This window comes from Serinus canaria, chromosome 2, assembly GCF_022539315.1.
Source record: "Serinus canaria isolate serCan28SL12 chromosome 2, serCan2020, whole genome shotgun sequence".
Lineage (NCBI taxonomy): Eukaryota > Metazoa > Chordata > Aves > Passeriformes > Fringillidae > Serinus > Serinus canaria.
Window position 1 is genome coordinate 78,235,420 of NC_066315.1, and position 27,610 is coordinate 78,263,029.

At 38.9% G+C, this 27,610-nt stretch overlaps 1 protein-coding gene across 1 annotated transcript in view; it reads right to left on the reverse strand.

Moving 5' to 3' along the window:
- TRIO (trio Rho guanine nucleotide exchange factor) overlaps nt 1–27,610 on the reverse strand; it is a 244,483-nt gene that overhangs the window by 153,461 nt on the left and 63,412 nt on the right. Inside the window, exons 2-7 of the mRNA XM_009096317.4 lie at nt 23,100–23,174; nt 16,450–16,564; nt 12,987–13,179; nt 11,840–12,352; nt 8,674–8,796; nt 371–562 (exon numbers count right to left, since the gene is read on the reverse strand). Of these exons, the coding sequence (XP_009094565.1) occupies nt 371–562; nt 8,674–8,796; nt 11,840–12,352; nt 12,987–13,179; nt 16,450–16,564; nt 23,100–23,174 (1,211 nt within the window). The remainder of the gene's footprint in view (nt 1–370; nt 563–8,673; nt 8,797–11,839; nt 12,353–12,986; nt 13,180–16,449; nt 16,565–23,099; nt 23,175–27,610) is intronic.

Sequence of the window (27,610 nt, forward strand, 5' to 3'; positions counted from 1 at the left end):
GACTCATGGGAGTAGAATGGTAAGGACAATAGAAGAAGTGACAGCTTCTAGATGTAGGAAAGACATTATATAGATACTTAAAGCCTTATATACTTAAGCATTTCAGTCCACTTCATTTTGATTCATATAGCTAATTTGGTTGCTTTATTTTGCACTGATGTAGGCAAAGCCATGGAAAATTTAAGGCCAATGGGCCAAACTGAGGAGAACGAAGTTTTGTTTGAGTATTGAAATTGGCAGAAATAAATATTCTGGCTTTCTTGTCAACCTTTTCAATTGCTTTTTGCACTTTTGTCCAAAGCAAAAGCAAAGTGCACAACTCCCCATTCCAGCACATAAATTTTTGTTGATGCCCTCCCCATTTACTAACCTGTTCGGCTTTTTGATGGAAGATGGAGGACATGTCCAGTAATGTGCTACGTTCTTCCAAGGCTGCAGCAAATGCCTTCCATTCCTGTTCCAGCTGGCTGGCGATCTGTTTGATTTGCTGCGAAGCGTAATGACCAGACTCGATCAGGCGGCTTGCTACTGACATGATGCGGCTTATGTTTACATACACGTTCTGTGGAGAAGGAGGGGAAAATTAGTGCAAGTCAGCAGACCAATTAAATACAGAAGCATACTCCTAAAAACTTCTACTTTATTACAGTACTGATCAGTAATCTGTTTTTATTTGGCAAGCTTATGCATGCCAAACTTTGGAATCTAGGTGTATAATGTAGCAGTCTATCCATAACTGACAAGTGAGAATGATGACTTGAAATAATCAGTCTAAAACTCATGTTAACAATCAGCTTAAGCCAATTTATATTACATGAAGACACATTATTACAATAAAGAGGAAGAAATAACCATATTTTATAACAACCTCAATAAAAATGTTTACAGACACTCAAGTCAACAAGATATTTAGACACAAACAATATAAGAAAATTAAAGTATCATACTAAGCTCTTGCTCCATCCACAATATGCAAGTGTGCAACACCTATGAACCTTGACAACAACTTCAAAAGTAACTATTAAAGCAACAAAATAAAGAACTCTGAGCTACAAGAAGTTTAACAGTTTTACATTTTATTTTCTTGCTGTTATACTCTCTCAGAACTAGCACTCAAAACTAGACAAATAAAGTCCAAGATCAGAAGTATTCTCTAGCATACTGGTATTAGTCATTGATGGCTCTTAGTCGATCTAATTTTCAGTCAAGAGTTTCTGATTCCCGTGAAGTAAAACAAGAATGACTTTGCCACCAAAAACTTTCTGTGTAACACTTTCAGAACTACATGTGTGCAATACAGAGTTAACACTTTCTTCAAATTGGGCAGACTCCTATACATCTAGAATGAAGTTCCTAGAATCACAGGATTGTTGAGGTTGGAGAAGACCTAGTCCAACCACCAGACATTGAGCAAATCAGGTGGAACCACGGCCTACTGGCATCCAGCCATTGCCCAGAGCTTGACACTGACTGGCTGGAGCAAGTGTTACAGCTCCTCTAGGCTTCACTGTCCAGACTCATCTGAGTGGCAATTAGGACAGGTCCTTATTGACTCTAAACTGTATGCATGCATGTAAGCAGGAGCACACTTAACACAGCCTCCAGCTCAAGCTGGTCTGCTCAATAAAATGAGCACAGCAGTGTCATGTTGGCTCTCTCTTTCCTTTCTGCACAATACTACCTCTTAGTTTTTTATGTTACCCCACACATCTATGCTCTGCTTTTTAAACACAGCCAAACAACTGGCAGAGTACAAAACTCCTATTTCCAATAAATTTCAAAAGACTGGAGAGCATTTAGGCCTATTAAAAGTGTATGTAGCATAAATGCAAGACTGCTAAATGAATACAGAAAGCCCTTAGATGGTCTTTACAGTTATGAGAAGAAACAAGTGCCAAAAGAGAAAAGAATAAAGACTATAGTAGACACCATTTGAACTCCTTCTGTAACATAATAAAGCAATTTTGGAAAGTCTAAAACAGCAGTTAAAAATGAAAAACATGGCACTATAAACATGAAGAAAAACAAATTGAAACTGAGCTGTGGTTAACATGCATTCATTTTCCCATGGCAATCAGGCTTCACACGTCTGGACGAATACAGCCTATAGCAGTATGAATATGAATTAAAATGCTGACAAGTTGAACACATTCCAAGCGATGTACACCACATTCCTTGCCTCAAAAAAAAACCCCAACAAACAAAAAACAAACAAAAAAAACAACAAAAAAGAAAAAACCAAACCAAAAAAAAAACAAAACTTACAGTAATCTAAACCTTTTTCACTAATCTAAACCTATATCACAGTAACCTATTACAGTAATCTAAACCTATATCACTACATGATATATCTACCAAAGTTTTAAGTGTCAGTATTTTAGAATGCAATGACCCAAATTAAATAGATTTAGTTAAGGAGGAAAAGAGTCTCTAATAGCAACTAACTACAATCAGACTGTCTTTGATTGACCTTTGAAGGTCTAAAAATTTTGTTCCATTTCCTACAAGGACAGGCAATTCCAGTATCATTATTATAAGACAACAGCATATTTTGCACACTGCTTGAGAGATAAGAAACACTGTAACAAGTGAGCTGTTGCACATTTACCAGAGACTGCATTTACAACCTGGTTTTAGTTAAGGAAGCAACAGCTAGGACGCAATAACTGAAATAGTCTTATTTAAGGACTTCATTTTGACCACCTGCAGCTTCTACATGTGTATCAACTGTCTCAAAGGTGAAAGGGTAATGGGATATTGCATTTCTTTAATTGTGTTACAAACATAATTATTGTAACAAGACCTAAAAGGTAACAATTTAAGTCACTGCATTATAAAGTGTTTAGTAAGGATACAAAAGTACTTAGCACGATTTCTCTAAAATGCTCTTTAGCCAGAAGCGGAAAGGACACCTTTGATATCTGGAAAGCTCCTCATTGCAGATTTTTCCTCTTAAGAGAGTATACAAATAAAAAAAGGTATTGCTCAGCAAAGCAATACAGATTAGTAGCCTAACTGCACTGTGTCATTCTTTGGCACATGCCTGAAAGGCAAGCAAACAGAAAAAATAAAGGTGACAGCCTATCAGCTAACTGAACTTATGTCACACTCACACAAAATAAAGCTGGCAGGTGACCTGAAGGTTCCATTTTATTTCCTGATTTTCCCAGACCCGTTTAGAAAATGTTTGTTTAGCTCTAAGATTTCCAACAGCAGTTTTCTGACACAGAAACCATTATGCATTCAGTTTTAAATGCCATCAAACTCACTGACATGGTCCATAAGCATCATAAGTGGCAGCTCTATACAGACTGTAGTGAGCTTGAACTATTTTACTGTGGTACAATCAATTTAGCAATGGCATTTTCAAATCATCTGCCACCTCACACACAAATGACTACCAAAATATGTGTAGTATTAAGGCATCAATTAACATCTGTTTTAATGATTTACATGTTTTCTAACATTTCTTCAAGTCTAGTTTTTGAAGCAATAGTAAAACTGTCAGTTTGGGAATACAAACTTCAACAATGAGGGATGCGGGACAACTAAGGTAAAACCTGATCTATTCCCTTGAAAAAATATAAACTTGGCAACATCCAAGCTGCAATTAAGGAAATGTTTAACATGTTCTTCAACCACAAGGATCCTCTAAACATTCACAGGTAACCATTTAAACATTGCTATCAGCACTGGAACACGTGCAATATAATTTCACTCCAATTTTCTTCAAATACCTCATTTCTTTCCTACATTTTTTACAGTGGACCTGAAAAATCTTACCGCAAGACTATATAGTCCAGCACCAGCATTACTTTCCTTCTTTCTTTACTTTTCACTCACCTTAACTTAATCATAGTAAATGCCCACACCTTCAAACTCTCCCACAGCCACATCACTTTCATGTATATGTTTCACATTACAGCACTAAGTATGGGGCTCTAAACTGGACCTAGTTCTCTAGTAGGACCAACTGAATCAGAGCATTTTCTTTACAAATCTGAAGTTCAGCTACCCTAAGAACCAAGAGTAAAATAAGATTTGCTTCTTTTCAGTAACACCACTGTCTGTTCCCTTAGTTTGTGATTCATTAATGTGAATGTACTTGTTGGTGTATTAACACCTCAGTAACTGACTGCTTTTTAAAATCTGTTTACTTGCTTCTTCCCTCTTAAGGATTGCACAGTTATACTGTTCTATTTAGTCTTGCTGACTTTGGAGTGCTCCTCAGAAGCTGAAAATAGCCTGAACTCATTTTACCTTTTCAGTCTACTCTCAGGCTGGTAGCATCTAGACATTGTGTCTAAGCATTAACTGTTCAGGCACCATAAAGATTCTCTTAGGGATGTACACCTGTGGTCTTGCTCTCATTTGCTCAAATCCTGAGACCCAAGGGCTGAGACACAAGGGCAGTCTACAATTCATGGTGCTCTAGTCTGTCTCAAGAGACAAATCTGTATGGTTACAAAACACATATTTAAAGTAAAAAGAATCTCAGGGGTGAAATATGTCAGCAGTACAAAGGAGGAGGAAAAAATTACACTACCTCTAAGCTAAAGTGATTTTACCTCACCTGACTTTCCTCATGTTTTCATTTGTTCCAGTCCCTGTGGCTGGATTTGAGCAAGACATCTTTTTAACTGTGCAAATCGAGGGATATTCAATTGTTGTGCTCATACTTTTATTTTAACATCCCAAAGCTCTCACCAGTGCTCATCTCTGACACTCTCTTTCTGGATAGCATTCAGGATTTGATTACTACCTTGTTAAAATGGTTTAGTGTACGCAAACAGCCTGTTCTGAGAACATTAATCAACTTTGCAATACGCCCACAGCTGAGATAGGAGTTTTTGGATTATAGTTAATAAATGTAACTTCTACTCACAGTCCTATCAACACTGAGACAAGAAGCAGTCATAGCACATCCTTTAATAGTAGCATGTGTCAGCTTTCTCCAAACAAAGTTTCATTTAGCCTGCATCACTCTTCAAGCATTTTAACCCTCCTCAGTGCAAGGAGAGGCACAGTTAAACTGCAATGAAAGCAAGGCCATCTAATCTACCAAAAAGAGGAGAGAATGTTCAAGCAGACAACATCCTCCTCCTTACCCATATTTCACATGACTTCTTGTCTTCCTTGTGTCTCAGCAGATGTATAGAAAATGGCAGGAAAAAGAGTGGTCAGACACATAACCAGTCTTTTCCACTCTTCCATGCAAGACAGACTAATCATAGAATCATGGGTACTTTATTCTTGCCATTTAAAAACTCAATACATAATTTTTGTGCTTGTAACTTCTACGATGCCTAATTTGAAAGTTTCTCCCTTAAAAGGTACTAAAAATTTGTTTTGAGAAGTGAAGCATTGGTTTAGTCACCCAAATAGTAACGTCAAGCTGAAACTGAGTATTGCTTAACTCAAATAAATCTCAGGACTTGACAACAGCAATTTACTGTTGCTGAAAGCAGGCCTTTAAAATTGTACTGAAAATCCATCCTTATTTTCAGAGAGCAGAATCACTGAAATTTTGTTTTTCTCTACAGTTATGGAACATGGGATCTACTTGCCATATAAAGAGATGGCCTTGACTTTTATCAGTGCACAGCTTCTCAGCAACAGGAAGTCACAGACCTAGCCTTCCTACATGGGAATTATCCTTCAGTCATTAGCTCCTTTGGCCACATCAACCTGTGTGTTAATCCATGGTAACCATATATATGTTCCTCTTTAATGCACAGCACTACACCTATCCAGATTTTCTCTGAGACAGGTTTATTGCAGTGAGAACCAGGCTGTGTATTAGCTTGAGACTTGCATGAACTTATTCCTGTTACCTTGAAAAGTGTGACCACATGAACACATAAGATTCCTGGATATATCATTTTCTAATGAAACAGTGAAAGTAAAGTTAAATCTCCTCCCTGGATGTATTCTTTCTGTTTTACAGCATTTGGTTTACACTTCCAACTATTTTGTGTTCTTACTGAAAACCAACATTCTAAAAATGGCACAAAGCCATTACAAGAATTTTTAAAAAAAAAAAATTCAGCAAATCCTCCTTGTCTTTGATGTAACTAACTCTTGTTCATGACAGGAAATAAGTAGCTTTCACAATGGTTTACATCCAGGTGGCTTGCTTCAGACTGGAAGACCAGACCAAAATTTTGGCATCTCACCCAAAGGTCATCACACTTTCTCAGCAAGTTTGGCTTTAGCAGCTGCAGAAGTCTCCCTCCACCTCTTGGAAACAAACTGCTGCTTGGGGAGGAAGGGGACATGAGAGACCCAGCTATTGACAGAGGGTGGCACCTGCTGTGGAGGGGAGCATGTGCCCTGCAACAACAACAATGTGTTGGGAAAAGCAGCTGCAACATTAATTATCAGAGTTAAATTATGAGCAAGTGCAAGCAGTTGCATTTAGCTGCTTGGGGAGCATTTATCCTTCCAACAGTTCTTTCATACCTCAAGCGAGCCTAAGAAAATTGACTAGAAAGCAAGATCTATTAAAGTCCAATTAGGGACACAATGAAAAGCCTTAAAAATCTCCTGCAATAAATAAAGCTTATACATAGTTGTCTTTCTCCCTCCCTCTATTCCAGCCAAATGAATCACTTCATATGGCTGCAGATAGGTTAAAAGTTAAATTTCACTTCTGGTGTTAGAGTACTCACACAAGACACCTTAAATCCACTTTGATTACTGAGTTACACTGACAGGAAGAGTGAACAAACAGCAAGGTGTTAAGCACAGACCATATGTGGAGAGTGGTCAGGAAGAAGCTGAACGTGATTGCAGGAGTTAAGACTGCCCCACATTTTTCCAGTTGAAAGCTAATGAAAAATAAGGCCTGCCAAAATTCAATCAGTGCACGTCATTTTTTATGTCACATTTAGTTTAATCTTTGCCCTTAATCTATATGAAAGGCTTTTGCCATTTAACCAACTAAAACCCAGATAATCTGAGTGCTGCTTAAATCAAAACCAGGGACCAATCACACAGAACTTACATTTTCCTATTCCATGGCAGAGAACCCCTGCTGGGGGGGGCTATGCTACAGAAAAAAATGCAGCTTGTTTTTACCCTTTTGAATGTTCAGATAACTTAATTTACCCTAAATTTAAGATGCTCCTTGTAAGTTTTAAGAAAACATTTCGCAGGCTGAGAAAAAATCCCCTGTAATTAATGCATCTGACAACTAAAGGCAAAGGAGAGATTAACAGGAAAAGACTAATAGCAAACACAGAGCAGGAAGGATTATGCTGCATTGCTCAAGTGCTTCCTACTGTTGATAGCATCTGAACAGTCCAAAAGAAGGAAAAATAATAAAAAAGTCACCCAGTTTGAAGAAAATACTACAACAGTGACTAATATGAGGACAGGCTTACAGAAGAATTTAACCTTTAGAATGCAACTCCAAGAATTGTGTGGAAGGCCACTCAAAATTACTAAGTTCCAAAAGTCATCTCATGCCAATGACACCTACTGTCATCCTTTGTTTCTTTCTGCTCTACTTCATATGCAGAGCAGTGAAGAACAACAACAAGGTGCTCCATAAGGCAGCAATTCCCCATGCTGTGAACCAAACCTAATGGTCAAAACCATATATGACGTTACATAACTTAATTGCCAAGTTCACTTTTCAGAAAGATAATATTGATTTTAATTTTTTTAAGTTTTTGGAAACAGACCTGAGTTGCAAAAGAAGAAAATGTGCCTGCTCTAATAGTGTCTCCTATTGTCTTACCTCCAGCTACACCCTACACAAGAGCTGCCTTACTAGTCCTTCCAATACTTCTGCAAGATACATAGCCTAGGTAAGTTTATTTTGCCACTTTCCTGTTCTACAGAAAAATCCTCTAGCAAGAGATCATTATTTCAACCATACTTTAATTCAATTCCCATCCTTGGACTGCCAAGAATGTTAATTTGTAACAAGACTGGTAGTGTTCTTTCTTCATTGATCTAACAAACAGGAACTGGACTTAGGCCCAGACTCCCAAGGTTATTTAAACACCTACAATGTGTTAAGGATCTAAAATGAACTTCAGAATTTTGTTCCCACATTCAAACAGCAATTCATGAAACTGAAAGTAACTATCTTTCACTCGTTGCCACTTAAAATCCATTTTTTTTATAGCCTACTGATCATATTTAACCAAAAAAATTGTCTTAGCTCCGTTCTGCTATGTTGAAAATGAGAAGCATCTTCTTGAAACCATGGAGAATTATTACACCAGGCTCAGTTCCTTCTCAGAACTTTTCAGCTGAGTTGAAATCTCTTCAGAAGATCCTGAGAGCTACTTCTTTCAGAATGAAGAGCTAAAATCTGTATTACACATCATTCTCTGAAATTTTCTACGAGACCCAAGGTAGTACTCAAAGACACATCCCAGGTTCTAGAAGCTGGGACACTTATATCTGAGAGGTGCCGAGACCATGCTGAACACTGCCATTTGTCAAAACAATTTTGTTGCTTTATCACAGTTCCTCTGTACCTGACCACCTCTTATTTTCCTACATTATGTTTTATAACCTCACTGCTCAAAACCAAATTTCCACTAGAAATAGAATGAAGAAGGAATAGAAGGAATGATCTGTGTTTGTGCACTTACAAATTCTACCTTAACAGAGAACAAAGAGCCAGCACGTCTGTGCAGGGCAGCCTGTTCTTACCATGCAGTTCATGGCAAAGTGATTGTGCTGTGTCTGAAGTTCCATCGCGTGGGGGTGACTGGTTCCAATCTCTGTGTAGCTGTTCAGAAACAGACCTTTGTTGTGTGTGATCCAGTCAAACATCTACACGAAAATATTAAGGAAAGAAGAAAGTTCAGTAATTTGTTAAGGCAGAAATCATGGACAAGTAATGTAAGATACCTATGAACACAGAATACAGTCTAAGGCCAGGAAAATTAACACTGATGCTCTTCCCATTTTAAGTTACTGTATATTTTAACTCAATCACTGCTGAAACTGTCTTTTTGGATCAAACAACTGAGGCTCTTACTGTTATCTTTACTACAGGTGTTTATCTCAACAAGCTACTGTAATGCCATAATCACAAACTTCATTATTATAAAGAAGTCATAGTAAACAAACAGACTTGGAGCACAGCCCTGAGTTGCCAAGCTTATACATTCTCTAGTGTCAGCACTTATTGACATCAGCAGCTTAGCAGTTTAGAATGAAAATGGCAACTCATGGAAATTAAATATAAATTCTTTCATGCTGATCAAGTACTTCAGCAGCTAGTCTAATATTTTTAGTTCATAAGTTTACAGCAGATTTGAAAACAAATATTCTTTTTCTAGATGAATTATTAAAAGTATATGTGAGCACAGAGTTACCTTTCTCCAGAGAAATTTAAGAAAAATCTTTAAATATGCTTGTTTTTAAGAAGAAAAAAATGAACATTTTAATATTCAAAAAAATTTAGGAGAGACCTTATTATGTCAATGGCCATCAATGAAGGCACACAGGTATGTTAACAGTGGCACTTGAAGACAAAATTTTTGAAGACCAAGCAACGCAGCAAAGAGCTGTTTAACACCCCACCTGCTCACAATGGTCTTGAAATCTTTGCTATATCTCAGCAAAAGAGACACATCACCTGCTCTCTGGATAAGCTGAAATAGATTGTCCAGGAAAAAACAGTAGCAGTAAGCAGGAAGTATCCATTTAAAGATCTTTCCAAACATTCTGGCTAACAGAAAAACATTATCAAGTCCAGTATTTGTCCCAAGCCCATGACAAACTAAATCATAAGCAGAACAGAATATGGTAAGAACTGTAAACCAAACTTTTGAAGTTTAGATAACTGAGACAGCTGATCACATACTCCTAAAATTTGAAGCTTCTTACCTAGAACTCAGTGAAACACTGGTACTGCTTGTGACCATCCTTCTCTAGGTCACTTGAATTTGCTGCCTTCAGATGCTTAAAGGGGCAATTTCAATCAGATTCCCTCCCACCTTGTCCCTTTTTTTGCCTTCTCTTCTTCTGAACCAGTCCAAAATTCTAGCACTGAATTGAGCAAGTCCTCCAAAAGGAACATGTTTATTTCTCCCCATACAATACCCTTTTCTTTCCAACAAAGATCCCATCCTTTCCCACATTTCAGTAAAATACAGGCATATACTGATAAAAACATCATGAGCTGTGAAATGTAATCTGACACAAGCAGTAAAAATACAGGCTGCAAGTAGATTAAGGCAAGGGTCTGAATCCAAAAGTGAGTTGTGATACTACACAAACCTTCTTTTTCATCTTTTATATTGGCTAATGAGAGAAAAACTGTCCCAGGTAGAATAGCTGCTGTCAACCTCATTTTGAGGTGCCTAATATTTCTCTTTTGAAAGAAAGATGTGTTCATTTAATATAGACTTATTCCTGGAATCAGAAACATAGAAAACACTGATAGAAGCTTATGCAACCACATGGCAGGACAGAGGTCAATCCTACAGGCTCAAGTATTTCACAAGAAGTTTGTTAAAGCCCAAGCTATGTAATCAATTTCATAAAATATGAGAAAATTAACAAATTGTATTTTGAAGGTGCTCACATGATACTGAAAGATATGCTATAATGCAGAATAATTAATGCTGTAATGAAGTGGCTGCAAGGTTGATAAAATGCATTTGGGTTTGAAAGAGCAACACTAGAACAACAGTTTGCATTATTTTCTAAATCATTTTAGAAATAGATAATAGTTTCATTTTTTTCCAACTCTCTACATATATACTCCTACTATCTTCAGCTATACCATCCAGTAAACATTTGCTTTAAATGGTACTTTAAAAAAATTGTTTATTTTTTAAACACAGCAGAAAACCTTACAGTAGTGTAAAGAAAGTCCCTGAGTTGAAATGATGAGGGTAAGGGAAAGTATGGGTGAAGAATACAAATAAAGAAGCAAGAAATTTTTATATGTTTGTTCTACTTTTACTCTTCCCCATGCATCTGCTAGTGACAGGTGCTAGAGAGCAGCATACTGGTTTAACTTGGACCATTGGTCTCATGCAGTTCAGGCAATCTTATGTAAAATACTTCAAGAAATCTGAGTACTTCAAGCTCTGACAAAAAACATACTTAGCACTTGACTGCATAGTCTAGTTACTACTACTCCCAGAGAAAAAATCCCCAACCTTCCTTAAAGCTACTTGTTCCATGGTAACAAGTCAATAATAAGTGATTGCAAAACCATTCTACATGAAAATAGACCTAATCTGAGCTCATCTAAAAGTGATCTGCCTGCCATACTTCCTCTTCAAATTCCATGACAATCAAAGTCTTTCTCATCTGAAGGGACTGGTTAGCCCAAAACATTCTGAAATCACTCAGTTCCCTGTTAATGACATATGCACTGTCAGAAGAGATACATCAGTTTTTAGCCTGAGACTTCAAACCCTGCATCAATGAAGCAGCTCCCCATGTCAGCCTCTTCAGGCTTTGTTGACTGCCTGTCACTCACTTCCCAAAGATCACTTAAAAGAAGACCAATGTAGTCTGTAATCATCTGTATTTATAAAGTATACAGCATTCTTCTTTACTTGATGCATACAAAAGCATCTGTCTGGAAAAAATATCTAACAAAATAAGCACTTTGAAGTCATTAGCAGTTACAATTTTCTTTGGTAAGAGCTTCCTTACAGCTTAGAAGTACTATCTCATGCCCCTTACTCCAGAAGACCCTGAGTGCCTCTCAATCAAGAAGTCCCTTACTACTCATTAAAAGGCCAGTGATTAACATCAAAGACAATAATTACTATTTTCAGTTACCCTTGGTACTTCTTTCAAGTCCGTCAAGTATGGGCCATTTGTAGTGTCCTGGCTCAACCCTTACCTTTTCAGCATCCTGCTCAAACAGCCTGAGCTGAAAGCATTGGTCCAATTTCAATTTCCGCACATGCCACATCTGATGCAGATGCTGCCGTGTTGAGTGCAGCCTGTCCAGCATGGTGGACACTTTGGGTAAAAGGTTCTGTAAGTCTGCATTCCCCGACCCAGAGTTCTTTTTGGGAAAGCTATCGCTGCTCTGTATCCGCTGGAGCAGCTTTTGTCCTTCCACATCAAGGTCCTCGATAGGGGCCTTAATGACTTTCTTTTTTAATTGGGAATGCTCCTCTATCATATTGCGAGCACCTTCCAGGTCCTGAGGCATTTCCTTCTTTGACAATATATCTTGCAGTTCCTCCAGTCTGGACAGCATATGGGTTGCATTGCTAATGTAGTCCTCAAAGGCAACTCTGATTTCTATCCACTCCTCATGGTTGTACTCCAAACAGCCATCAAATTCTGGGGTTAGCTGAGAAGGATCAACTACTTTGGTAAGGCCTTCCAGAGACACCATATTTGTCTAAAAAAATAAAAATGGAAAGAAAAAAGTGCTGTTACTGAAATTAATTTCAAATTTCCTTTCAAGTTTTTGCTTTTCTTTTTGTAAGAGTTGATAATTTTGCTGATGAAGTCCACACAACAACTTTTATCACACATTTCAAGTATCAATTCTGATCAGCAGAAAACAGGAGATCTGGCAGGTATTTTCCCCCATTTCTTTCTTACCTCACCACATTTAAGAACAAAACAACGACCACTCTTTCAATAACTGTTTTAAGTTTTGACTTAGTGTATTGCAAAGCTGCAGGAGGATAAAATCAAGATTCATTGAGCTGATTTCCGCTGAATTCTGGAGACAGCAATATTACCATAATGCAAACTAAGATAACAAAGAGACAAAACCTAAGTTTTTATCATTGGGGGAAAACCTAATTCAATCTTTCTTGAGCTTACAAAAAGAATATAAACAACAACATACACAATTACCTAGCACAAGTACATGAAGAAAACCACATTTCTTCTAGCACTGGTCTATGTTCCTCTCCTTCCAGCCAGAATATAATTTATCTGAGAGTTTTCAAGGTGCTGATCATTAGTGAGAACATTTAAAACCACAAAATAAATATAAATGTGTATACCATAGGGGAAATTACCTCAAACTCAAACTTAGAGCTGCCAAAGTTAGTCCTCTGCTTCTGCCAGAAATTGTCTGGCTTGATTATCAGTGCAACATGAATACAACATGGAAAGGACTCCTGTAAAATCTTCAGCAGAGGCTTTATGGAGTCCCATTTTGACCCACGCATATCTACAATGACGGTGAATCCTCGTTTACAAACTTCCTCACTGCAGAAAACAGAAGGAAAGGTTATTAAGCAAGTGTTTCAATTTCCATCACAACACTCAACTGCACCACACTAATGAACTGCACCTCAGGGCTCCTCAGGGTCTCACAGCTGACAAGCTGACCATATACAGCAAATCCCACAAACCTCTCAAGATGCCTCTTTCACCCCATGCCAAACTCCTTGTGGGGAACAGCTTTATATCTGTTGCTGATTTGATATTCTGCCATTATCTTCACTTTCATTTTCACTGTTTATATTAATGATGATTCATCATCCACTCTTGTTTCTCCCTTTACACACACAGTAAACCTACCATTTCCTAAAGCATCAATATCTAGTACATTTAACTTATACTCTTCAGAACAGACATACACTTATTTGACTGATGGTAATATTCATGTCTTTCTAATGATTGAGGGGATCCTCTAAAAAGACAGAAGATAGCAAATTGTTCTTATCTTCCACTTCACAATTTTTTCAAGCTGTCTCAGATTTAGAACCATTTTATCTGAGAGTTAAGGGTCTGTAGAGGAAAGACAACCATTTATTGACAATTTCCTTTGTAATAGGATTGATTTGTGAATAGTTAAAGGACAACAAAGTATTTTATGGTTGGGAAGAAAACCACATCAATCTGTTTCTACAAAATTTGAGCTCAATTTTGTTGTCCAAAAGTTGACAGACCTTACACTCGAATTCTCCAGCACTCCCTCTGAGAATGGAAAATTTAATTTCTTTTCATCAGTATCTTCCGTACATTTAGTTCTTGTGACTGATCAAAAGTGACAATCACCACCACCACCACCAGAAACTCTGCTTTTCTTCCAGCAGAATTTGCTACGTGACCTTGTAGTATGACCATAGGAAGGAAAACATTTCAAAACCAATGCATCATAGCCAACAGACTATCAAAAATGACCAAATGTCCATTGTTTAAGTATGAGTCACTTTCAGGGATGTGACTAATTCAAATGCCATTCTAGAGCTCATGTGGTGAGGTTTTTGGAGTGTCTAAGAGACAGGGAAGCTTCACTGGCATATTTTACTCAGTCTTATTGGCCACATTGCAGAAAGAAGGATTATGACTGCTATAGGAAATCTGGAAAAAAGTGATAACATGGGCTCCTCAGAAGGGGAAGGTTTTGTTAACTTTGAAAAGTTTAAAGCTATGGGAAAAAAGAGAGAATAAACATCTCACAACATTTCAAAAAATGAATTTATCATGATAAATACTGGCTCTCCCACCTGCCCATAGGAATGCCAAAAATGGCAATGGCAGAAGCAAAATACATTAACAGTAACTAGCTTGGCATACAAGTAGGCTACAATGTACAATTTTCTGACCATGGTGAAAATGTTTTCTAAAATCATCACAGAATTTTAGGAAAAAAAACAACTACTGTCTTAAAGATAGGGCCATCAATAAAAGGCCAAATGGCAGCAGGAGTGCTGCTCAGCCCATCCCTATCCTACCAATCTGAGGATTGCACAGGGACTGCTTGTCACTAAGTCACAAGGCATGCATCTACTGGGGTGTCCAAAGTGGTCCCTCATCGTGTGACACAGTGCGGCTGTGTGCTCCATCATGGAGCCACATCACCTCACACAAGCTAAATATCTTTTGGCCAAGGATCACAAGATGTGTTGGTAAGCCTGAACTACACTAAAATATCTGGCCCACTCTGTGATGATAAGTTCAGCCATATTTTTAAATCAGATAAATTGTAAAATCAGTAAAATTGTGAGATTGAGTCAACTTAAGTTTTTAGATCTCTTGCCAAACAACTGATACCTGTGATTCTTCAGCTACATCAAGTAACAGTACTGTGACAAGTAACAGGCAACCCCAAAGTTTGGGGATATTTGCACCAGTTGGGACTTCTAATTAGCTAGAGTTGCATAATCAGTCTCTTAAACATGACTTTATGAAAACAAGTCTTACTTTTGATAAAGCTCTCTTTATTCTCAAAAGTTTGCCATGCTTAAAGAGTATAAAACATGCACTAACTTTCTTTTAATTTTAGATCTATTGATCTAAGCTAACTAACACACACCTCTTGCCAGAGGAAGACGTTTCTTGCTTATTTGTCTATTAACTTATCTAGCAACTTGAAGCTCTAGATGGCTAGAATACATCTCACCATTCAAATCTGAGAGTAAAAATTTCAAGCCTTCTTCCTGTTCTCCTTTCTCTAAGTCCCCTGAGTCTCCCAATTAACTTCACAAAAATGAGGCCATGTATTATCTCAGACAGATGCCTTGAAGTTACTTTTATGAAACCACCTCAGTCAGAAACTGATATTTGATCATATGAAGTGCAAAGACTCTCAGTAAATTAGCACATTACACAAACATAGAAGATATTGCACTCAGTGATGTTGTCCAAGGAATTTTTTTCAACTGTAATGACAACTGCTGCTTGTGGTCACAGACAGAGTCAAGCACAGTCAGCATTGCTCCAGCCTGAAAAAAATGCTGGAAGGTTCCAAGATGGACCTAAATTCAGAGTCTTAGGATCATTTTTGTTCCCAACCTGATTACTACAGAAAGCAAAGTTCTGTATGAAGGAACTTTTTTTAGATACATACATAACATGTAACTTTTGCTTGAAGTATCTCATATATATACAACTATATATATATATATATGTATATATATGGGAGTGTATATTTGCACACACACAATAGCACTGGATTTGACTTCTGCCAATTTATTTAAACAGCTCCATTCATAGGCTGAATTGCTGATAATGCAATGATATCAGTACTTTCACAGGCAACTCCACAGGTTTATCTGAAACCTTTACAAGAAATTTCTCATACCTTTCTCCTCATTATTTCCGTGCTGTATCAGGACACTATGATTTACCTTATACAAATAACAGTTAGGAGTCCTGTGATGACTGCACTCCACACAAGGCATATGGTGAAGGATGATCAGCATGCTTGTAGTTAAAGATGTACTGAAAGCCTTTGAGTCGTATTTGCAGTCTTCAACACAGCGACACCAATGTGGCATGGCAGTGCCATTTCCGAGACACAAACTACTTTTAGCTAAAGCACACCAGCCCTTCTGCCAGCTGCCTTCCTTTAACAAGGCAGAGTAATTATTTCTCTTCCAGAAAGCCATTTGAAAATAGCAAATGACAAAACTTGATATTGATTTGCTCATGTTATTAATTCACTCAGTCTGCTAGCTTGTGGGAGTACTGCATCATAATCCATTTATTCTGTTATACAGCTTTAGAGGTTAACAGGTGATCACTTACCTAGGAATACACGCTAGATACGAAATTAGTCTTCTAAGGTCTTCTTGCCGTATTCTGTCGTGATTACTGCGAGCTGGAAATGTTAGAATGGGACCTCCACGCTTATCTCTGCCACCTGAAAAATTAAAAATGTTAGAAGACCCCATAGCATAACATAAAATTCTTTTTTGCAGAACTAGTCTTCAGTACCTGCTTTTAAAAAAGTGATTTCAACTTAAATGCCAACATTGCCATTTTGAGACCAACTTAGGATTGAATTTTGGGAGTATTGATCAGCATATTGCCACAATTCCTGCAGTGAGAAAGCAAATGCCAAAAAAACAAACATAGAATAACCAGAGCATTACACTTAGACATTACAGTCACCTTCAAGTTTGACTGGTAGTGTGACATCTCCAGCAATGGCACTTTGTTATGTATTTAATTTTTGACTCAGCAATTGTACAGATTTAATTTAAATACAGAATTATGCTACTTTGTAGGCAAGTATCTAGATGATATGGCAGCAGAAAGCACAGCTGTGGGAGGTGTGCCCAGGTAGAGGAGCTCCTCCACTCAGTGACAGAGCTCAGGGAGGAGGTGAGTAGGTTGAAAACAGATGGATCATTGTCATAGGAAACTCCTTTCTGAAGGGAACAAAGGCCCAGTGTGCCAACTTCTTCAGGAAGCCTCCCTGGACCCAATGTGATGAGTGAAAGATGTGATGACAAAGCTTCCTACCCTGGTATGGCCCTTGGGAAAACCCAATATATTAACCCCATACTTCAGGGAAAAAGCAAGAAATTGCAATAAGAAGGCCAAGGGCAATCAAGAGATATGTGATTGAAGTCTCTCTCTGAAAGCCTTGGGATGACTGGTTGGAGAAGCACAAGTGCTTTCTCTGCGCTTCTTGTTGCAGGGAATGATAAGAGAAGAAATGGGAAGAGCCATCAGATCAATACCTGGCTCTGAGCCTGGTGTCACTGGGACATTTTTGGGTTTTCTGATCCTGGGTTGGTTTAATGACATTGAGCCTGCTGGTGACAGACAAGCTACACCTGCCCCAAACAAGGAAAAGTATTTTTGCACAGGAATTATCAGGGCTCACTGAAAGAGCTTTAGACTAGACGTGACAAAACCATGCTCGCTAGAGATCAGCATGGAGGCAGAAGACCAATGTCTGAGGAATGGTGAACTAGCAAGGTCTTTCAGGCTGCCACCTCACAGGAGGTAGGAACAGAGATCCATGCAGCAGCCAAAATGTAAGATATACTGATGTGTCAGAAAGCATGGAAGCACCTGAGAATGGTCATGTAGGCTTCTGCCCAAAAAAAGGTGGCAGTATTAATAGTCCAACTGAAGTGCATCTACACCAATGAACATGGCTTGGGCAACAAGCAGGAGAAGCTGGAAGCCTTTAGGCAGCAGGAAAACTGTGACATAGCTGTCATCATGGAAACATGGTAGGATGATTTGCACAACTGGGGTGCTGCAATGAATGGCTGTAAACCCTTCAGAAGGGATAGGCAAGGAAGAAGAGTTGGCAAGGTAGCCCTGAACATTAGAAGTGTTATGATTGTCTAGAGCTTAATGAGGGTGACAAGGCTGTTTATGGGTAAGAATAAAGGGGAAGTTTGCAGGTGATGCCAGGCTGGGCATGAGTGGATTGATGGGCCAAGCTCAGCAGTATGTGGTTGAACAAGGCCAAGTGCTGGGACCTGCACTGGGGTCACAACAACCCAAGGCAGGGATACAGGCTGGGGGAAGAGAGGTTGGAAATCTGCCTAGTGGAAAAGGACCTGGAGGTGCTGATTGACAGCACCTGAACAGGATCCAGAAGTGTGGTTAGGTGGCCAAGAAGGCCAATGGCACCCTGGCCTGTACCAGCAATAGTGTGGCCAGCAGAACCAGAGCAGTGATTGTCCCCCTGTATTTGGCATTGGTGAGGGCACACCTCAAATCCTGTGTCCAGTTCTTGGCCCAGTTACTACAAGGAGGACACTGAGGTGCTGGAGTGTGTCTGGGGAAGGGAAGCAGAGCTAGTGGAGGGTTTGGAGGACAAGGCTTATGAGGAGCCTCTGAGGGAGCTGGGATTGTTTAGCCTGGAGAAAAGGAGGCTCAGGGGACACCTTATTGCTCTCTGCAATTCCCTGAAAGGATGCTGCAGTGGGGTATGTGTTGGTCTCCTCCACAAGGTAACAAGTGACAAGATGAGAGGAAATGACCTCAAGTTGTACCAGGGAATGTTTAAATATCAGGAAAAATTTCTTCACCAAAAGAGTTGTCAAGCATTAGACAACTGATTGCCTGGGGAAGTGACTGAGTCATGACCCCTGGCGGCATTTAAAAGACAATGAGATGCAGCACTTGGGGACATGGTTAGTGGTCGACTTGGCAGTGCCAGGTAAAGGGCCAGAATCAAAGACCTTTAAGACCTCTTAAAGGTCTTTTCCAACTTAAATGATCTTGTAATTCAATGATTAAATTAATTACTAGGAGAATTTACGTGTATAATATTTCACACTTAATATGTAGATTGAGTGGATGGAAACTATTTAAGTATTTAATTTGTATTTTTATCCTGTTCTGATTTGCAGTCTCCCAATTGTCAGTTTATAGTTTTTAATTTTGTTAGCAACACAGGAAATTCTGAATCCACTTAATATATAAGACAAAAAATCTGACATAAGCAGTTCCTCTTAAATGCATTCATCTCAGCCATAAAATTACACAGACTTGCTTAAATAAAATTTAATTTTATATCCAACTCCTTGCTAGAGACAAAAAAATGTTGCTATTGTTAAACATCAAATTCAAGTCCAGTAGGATTTCTTTATCAACACATCTATAATAGCACAGACAGATTCTTGCAAGCTAAATTTCACATGTATGTTTTCAACCACAGATGTGTGGACTGTTTTCTCCTGTCCCATGGAAACGCAGAAAAACACTGTCTTCAGCCCAGAATTTCCCATTTCAAATCAACTTCTCATTGTAATTCCATGTTGCTAAACAACCTTTTTCAAAAATCACTTGAAAGGAAGGCCAAAAGAAGATAAAAGTACATATAAAAACAATAAATGACACCAGTCACTCAAAAATTCATCACTATCCTCTCCGACAGTAAGTGTGTGTTTGCCAAAGACACCAAGCCTGGTTGTCAAAGTCTCTAGAGACTGTCTACACTGGACATGCTCCCTGTCAGACACTAAATGAAACTCAAAAGAGGCAAAAGCATCTTTGAATCTCCATCAAGCTACAATGCCAGAAAGCAGAATTTAAAAGGAAATTCATATCTTTATCTTCCATGACCCTCTAAAGTGAGACATAAGATGAAAAACGGAATTTTTTCATTCTAATGGAGAAATTCAAGTCTTGACCATCCTGACTCACTTGCCAAGCAGAGACCTTTGAGGATTTTTACACAGCAAATGAAGGAAAAAAACCCAAGACAGCAGGTGTAAGAGAAAAGCATGATAAATGACAAGGCAGAGTCCAACAGCCAAGGCCCCTGCTGAGCTCCAGAGCCATCACTGGGCTGCAAGGCTACTAAGAGTAGTTGATAGTCTGCTACAGCCCTTAATGCTCTCTCTCCTCATTGCACCACTACCTTTAGATCTACCAGTTTCAACTGGTAAGTGCTACTGACTCCAGCCCCCCAGAAAAAGTAACTCAATTGCTTAGGGTGGATATTCATTAAAAAGCAGCAGCTAGCAAGCAAAAGCATAAACTGAATTGTCTTTAACACTCTCTAAGCTTTTTCAGCTCTCTAAGCAAATGCTTTGTTACATGCAGTCACCTCAGACCAGTCCTCCAGGCCTTTCTCACATCACAACTCCTGTATCATACAGTTTTCAAAAAGGCACTTTTATGTCATTCTGGAGGCCACTTCAGTTGGCTCAAGCTCCACGAATGTCACAGAAGAAGTCCATTTTTAAAAATGGTGGTTAAATTTCTGATAAATCATATCCTGAAAGTTTTGTACATCAGAGACAAACTCTGTTGTACAAATTCCAGGCCTCGATGAGTAAGAAATTAATACAGCCTTGATTTTAGATGAAAAGAACTTGCCTATCCAGTCTTAAAACAAGCAGCAAAATTGCAAATAATGATATTTTAAACAAGTCCCTAAGACTTGGGGTTTTTTCATCAGCTCTAATGACAGCTTTCTTAGGCCTTTTACAATAACTAACTCTCATTTCCTTTGTTCCTGATGCTCCTGTGTCATACACAACAGAAAAGTTAAAAGCAACAATGCATGAGGCATCAGTGGGAATTTCCTGTCTTGCAATAGTCTTTATCCAACTCAACCTCCTATTAATGTTTAACGAAAACATACTACACTACTAGTGCTTTCATCAGTAACACTTCCATTTTAATCCATTTCCTTTGATACATTGCCCCACCTCACTATTGAGATATTCTGTTTATGCCAAAGTGTGTCACACAAACGTCTATCCGGTAACTCACGTGAGTCACCTGACATGCATCATTTCTGTCTAGTGCACATCACTACCAGCAATATTCTCAATGACCTCCAAATGGCACTAAAATCCAGCAGGCTGGGTAGTGCAGTTTTTTTAAGAAATGCCTTTTAACCTAATTATAAAGCACTCCAGTAAAAAAAGCTTTTATGGCAAGACAAGTTACCAAGGGCTATGTTCTTATATGAAACCAAGATAACTGCACCTTGTGAGAAAATGCTCTCCTTGCTTAGGTATGTGTAGAGATATGAATGAGAATATTTGTACTTTGACATGTTTCAGTTTAAACTAAACACCAAAAAATGCATCCAAGACTCTACCTGGACTTCATAGAAAAGCCTAGAGATGTAACTATTTCAGGTGGTAAGACATCCAATACTCAAGCAGTTTGCTTCTCAGTTAGGTGAAAATCTGTTCAGTAAACCAAATGAACGAAACCAAATGAACAAATATCTTTGTGTTCCCAGATATAAAGCTTGACAATTCTAGCTGCACGGTGGTTAGGTCCTACTGATGGTGGTACTTTTTTGGGGGAAGGGGGAGAACACACTGAAGAGTATTGTTGTAGGTTGTTGTACTTCAGGGTTTAATTCATTTGCATTACTAATGTATCTCATTCCATTTGAGTTTCACTTGCAACGGAAATGTGAAACTATGGATTCTGGCAGACCAGTTCTAGCCAGTCTTGTTGCTCACAGCTGTTTGCTCCATTCTTCCATTAGGAGTTGCTACCTTCACACAGGCAAGTTGGCAACCATTTATTTCTGCCAACACCTCCTCTATTCTGGTTCACAATTTATCATCTCCCCTTAAATTTATCTTCATGTTTCATTTGGCCCATTTCACTTTCACTGAATTAATGCCTTTCAGAATGCCATCTGCTTACAAATTAACATTAGAAAAACCCATAATTTTTCAGGTCCCTCTTAAGGGGTTTAAACTAAGTACCAGACAACTTAAAAATTCAGAGGTTTTGGAGGGAAAACTGACTTAATTTTTGTTCAATGATATAAGACAAGGTCCAAAAAGTAATGAGGGATTGAAATATTGTGCTTAACCCCCTTTTCTCTTCTTCTTTCCAACTAAAAATAAGAGTTCTAAGCAAGTCTTAACCAGCACTACAATTCCCAAGTCACTATGCTACCAGGAAAACTGGTCTTGCTCATTACAGTTGCCAGGAACTTTTAAGAAAAAAACACCAAAAAAACCCCCAAAAACCCAACCAAACAAAAACCTTCACCCACACACCTTTTTTCTCTGTACCTCTACTTTACTCAGCAGACTGGATACTACGTTAGTACATGAAGTACTACGTTAGTACATGCTGTACTTGCAATGGTCAGCATCCATGTACAGCAAATCTCTTAAGGAGTACAACTGCAGGAATAATTTTATGTGTTTTAATATATAAGACAAAAGCTTTATTTTTGGCATTCTTGAAAAATTATCCAAAAAACCATTTTCAAATATGAGACTATCTTCTTAATCATTTGACACCAACATTATGGCAAGAGAAGGATGATGTTTAATCCCAACAGAAAATCACACCAAAATGCAGTTTACAAAATTAAGCACCTCAGCCCATCATTTCACCAAGTAAAGTTACTTATAAAGTTATAGACTATGTTATGATACTAACTCATATAAATCCCACTTTCCAAACCTCCTGCTATTCCTTGTTCAGTAACCAACCAATTTGATGTGCATGCTGGAATTACCTAAAATTACATGCTAAGTCAGTTCACCAAGAAAATACTAAGCGTGCTTCCAAAGACAGGCAACTGTAATTCACTTCTGCAACAGACGTATTTCTCCAGAATGTGCTGCAGATGGGTCAAAAACTAAGGCATGTCTGTAAAATTCCCCATCAGAAGAACCAGGAGTAAAAAAAGGAATATGACATGGGTACAGCAGGTTTTAAGTTGCTGTAAATAATGATGTGTGGCTAAGGGGAATGCAGGACTTAACATGACCAAGACAAAAATTAGCAATGTTCCACATTCAAGAAAACAAATACCTCCTTTATTAAGCCTTTCAAAATCCTTATGTTATGCTTAAGATATCCAACAGGAATCGGTGCTGCCATAGCATTCCATGAATTTTGTAATGATATTTAACCTATTTAAAATACCATTTTACATGCTACTTACAACACAGCTGGCATTCTACAAGAGAAAATAACTGTACCTGAAAGGTATGCAACTTTTTCTTTTAAAATTGGCAATACTTCCATAGCCTTCATTTCATCATTTTTGCGAAACCCTGAAAAAAGAAGAGAAGATGATTAGTCAAAAATTCAGACAAGCCCAACTTCTACTTTTAATGAACGCACTGAAAAACATTTACCTTTCAAATACATTCTGAATGTTATGATTACAGGAATTAAGATAACCTTACAATGAAAGTCTGTCAAAAATAAACTAAACTTTAAAGATATATTAATGGACAAATCATCACTTTGACCAGCTTAACACAAATGGCATGGTCTGTTAGCAAGCCTCAGTAGAAAACAAGATTCCAGAATTAGCCTTTTTCATCAGTTAATAAAAACTCATATGGATCCTGTGGCTTTTATACATTCCAAATCCCTTTTTATTTTTTTTTTTCCAGGAGGGATGAAGAGTATTGAGCTATAAGAAGTAGGTACGTTTAGAACAATTACCTTTAAAAAAAACCAAATCCCAAACCAAAAACCCCACCCAAAATCCCACAACAACAAAGATGAACAAACAAAAACACCCAAACAAAAAACCCCATCAAAAAACCCCAACCCACCCAAAAAACACAAAAAGACCCATCAAAAATCCCCAACACTATTTACATGCAATGTTTCTTAAATCACTTCTGCAAGCAGAATTTTTTTTCTGCTGCCTGACTGGAGCAGCATTTTGCAACTGAGAGGACATTTTATCATACTAACTCTGTACACACATGATATAGTGCCCAAGGTGAGTGATTACAGTCAATGTTGCAAAGCAGCACATCACCAGTTTGTCCCTCCCTCTCTGCTTCCTATTACTACTACTCCAACTCTGTGACCAAATTCTGCAGTTCTTCCTTCTTTGACAAGGAAGACTTAGGAAGCATTTTTTTCCATTATATTTCACCTGTACAATACAGAATTGGTCATATTTAGGCTGATTTTGTTCATCTTACAAGAAGAACTGGGTGACACATTTTCCACTAACTTATCTGTACAACCCTTCCTGGTCTGTTTGGATTCATGTGTTATTTAAAATAATCCCGTATCTGAAGAAAGTACCCTGCTGGGGTAAGTGGGAAGCTCATTGCTTCTCTCTAACTACTGAAGCACAAAAGTGCTGTTAAGACTCTTCCTCCTCAAAAATATCCAAATGCTTCATATCCTTTGGTCTCAGGTTCTGAGAAAAATGAGCTTCAATGCAAAAACTGTGCATTTCTAAACTAAAACTTGAAGGTATCAAACTAGTGTCATCAAGCCTATACATCAGGGCATCACATATGTAAATTACATCAGAGATTTTCTACTCCAGAGAGCAGTACTGAGACTTCTGAGCCACTAGTAGTGGCAATAGTATCTAGTTGTAATAGTATCTAGTTGTGGGCACTACCTGGGTCTGTACCCAGGGTGCACCAAGCACAACACCCAAGGGACAAAGATGGTCAGGTGTTTCCATGTCATTATCTATGCATCTGTTTTGCATGAAGAACTGCAGGAAGATGTGGTGGCAGCCCTCAGAACACATAAAGCCTACTTGTGACAAAAGCCTAGAGAATTTAAAAGCTTAGAATAACAGCAAGAGGTTTACTAGATGGGAGGAAATTTTGTAAAAGGAAAGAGCTGTGAATAGCTCATGGGATTGCCTGTGGAAGACTATGGCCTATCCATGACGGGATTTTTAAAACATGTGTTCAGACAAATGTCTGTCAGCAACATGTTCCTTAAGTTGACCATAACTCAAGTGTTCAACCAGGGCATTGTCTCAGCGCTAACAGAATGCAAACAAAAGAAAACAAAACAAATCAACTTCCAGCCAGATGGAAGTGCCCTGGCTAGTTCTTTGTTTTTTCCATGGACACCACAGACCAAAAACAATCCCAAAATTCAGTACACATTCTCAGAAAGGCTAGACCAGGAAAACTGGTTCCTTGGGTAACCACGTAGCATGGAGGGTTTCTACATGATGGACAGTATTTTGCAATTACACAGCAACTCCAGACTGGCAAAGCAGTGCAGGGTTTACTTTCATGTTTGCACCTAAGCTCTCAAGATTCTAAGACACAGCAAAAAGCACCTCATGCATTATTATTCTGCCAGAGAACTCTGCTATGGTTATCAGCCTTTTACTGAAACTGCCTACAGTTTTGTTCCTACTACATTTCTGTTTGTTATGGACTAAAATTCTGAGTAGCTTTAAGAAAAAGCCTGGGCTTAAATAAATCACCTAAAAAGACAGCAAATACCCTTTTCCACCTTGAAATATTTGGGCTTCAGTTGACTGCTAAGGCATACAGGCACACTTCCAGAGTTAATTTTTCTTTTTATGTGCTTTGAGCTACCCACCATAAGCTTAATGCCAATTTAGCATGCTCAGCTTTCATATCAACCATGGCAATTCTTTTTCTTTACAGTAAATTCGGAGGTAGAAAGCACTTTTTCCTCACCTAAAAAGCATGCAGAAACTAGTGCCGTACTTTGCTGTCTCTCCTAGCTCAAAATTACCCAAGACACTGATGTTACCGCAACTGCTTGCTCAGATTTCTAAGCCCTTAAACTACTTCACCTCGGATGATGATGCGCGGTAGCTGCACGTTTTACTTTGCCTGTGGCATGTAAGAAGCGAGAAACATTTAGCTAACATTTCTCCGACTATTAAGGGGCCGCTCAAGGTAAACACCCTAGCAAATACGTTAGTGCTTGGCTCATGTTCTGCATATGCATATCCTTAAGGCTGACTGCCTTGGATTATCATATTCCTGCTGCTCTAAACAGTCTATTTTTATTCCAGTTCTGCAGTGTTAAAGCTTAACTGAAAAGACTAGGGATTACAACAGATAAAAGAATGCTGGGGAGCAAAGAGGGTGAATACGGCAGAAAAGTATCGTTTTTATCTCCAGTGAAGCAAAAAAAACCCCAAAACCCATCAATATAACCAGGTCTTAAGGGCTTGGGTGGGTCCTCCCTCCCCGTTTTCAAAGCCTCTTCCCCACAAAACATCCGTGGATGTGAGGATTTGAGGATTTAATTAAAAAAAAAAAAATTAAAAGGCATTTACCACACTCAAATGAAATGCCATAAATATCTGCACCAATCTCTCCCTCCACAGCTCAGCATCCTCCGCGCCAGCCGGCTGCATCACATGTTCCTGGGGGTGATGTCATCCCTGCCGGGCCGGCCGGCTGCAGCTCCCGCCGCCGCGGTGCCGCCGCAGTGCCCGCAGCTCCCGCCCCGCGCAGCCACGGGCGGGCACCGCGGCCGCGGCCATCCCCGACACCCCCGGCACGGCTATCCCCGACAATCCCACACCACGGCCATCCCCGACACCCCCACACTATGGCTATCCCCGACACCCCCGGCACGGCTATCCCCGACAGCCCCGGCACGGCCATCCCCGACACCCCCACACTACGGCTATCCCCGACAACCCCAGCACGGCAGGCACGGCGCAGCTCGGCAAGCACGGGATTCCAGCGGGTATCGCTCCCACGGCACATGCTTCTCCTTTGGAAGAACAATATGCACCTATGGCACGTTATTTATGCTCTTCCGCCCAAAATAAGGCACACTGATTTTAAAAGTGTTGTTTTCATTATTAAGTATTACATCCTTTAAAGACCGTTTCAGTCTTAAACTGGAAAACAGTCCTTTATATTTTCAATACCTATTAAAGGATGAAGAAGTTCATTTTACAGTTTTGCATTTTTAATAGGTAGTAGATGCCCTTCTGTTGTAACATACACCCTACACGTGTTTTGCCTAACTACCAGCAAAGAGGGAAGAAGCTTAAATTATGCTAATTAATAATTAACTTCCGTATATTCAGAAGAATAAGTAACACATGATTATGTAGTCCATTTCAATATAGGAAGTTCCCTCCAGTCCTCATGAAGAATTACACAATTACACAATCCCTTGAGTTATCAGATACAGTTTCCTACTAAACAGAACCTTATGAAAAAATAGCTATTTAAATGCTGTATCAGACAACTAAAGATCTTTACAGCATGGAATCAAGAAACAGCCACCTAAACATTCTATACATTGAAAAATTAAGAAGTCTATCCCACAAACACACCATTTTCCCTTTGCCCCCACAACTTCAGAGCCTGAAGACACCATCAGTTAGCCACATTCAGCAGACTTGTCTATATTAACCCTTTTTCTCATGCTGTATGAAGCTAAGATATTTTGCTGCATTATATAATTTTATTCAAGCTTAAAAGACCCATGAAAAGACAACATTTTAGGATAGAGATATCACCCTACGAGGTTTCAGAGAGCCCCTTCTCATTTGGACTGCAATCGTTCCCAAATCCCATGGTGACAGCCTGGCTGCAGAGCTGCCCATCCATCTGTCCTGGAGGACAGAGTAACCCTGTGTAACATGGCCCGGTTTACCTAGAAATCACAGCATTCCGGGAACTCAGCTGCTCCCCAGATACCCAGCTTGCTGAAAGTTCCCAGAGGCATTGAAATACATCAAGAAAGTCACCTTTAG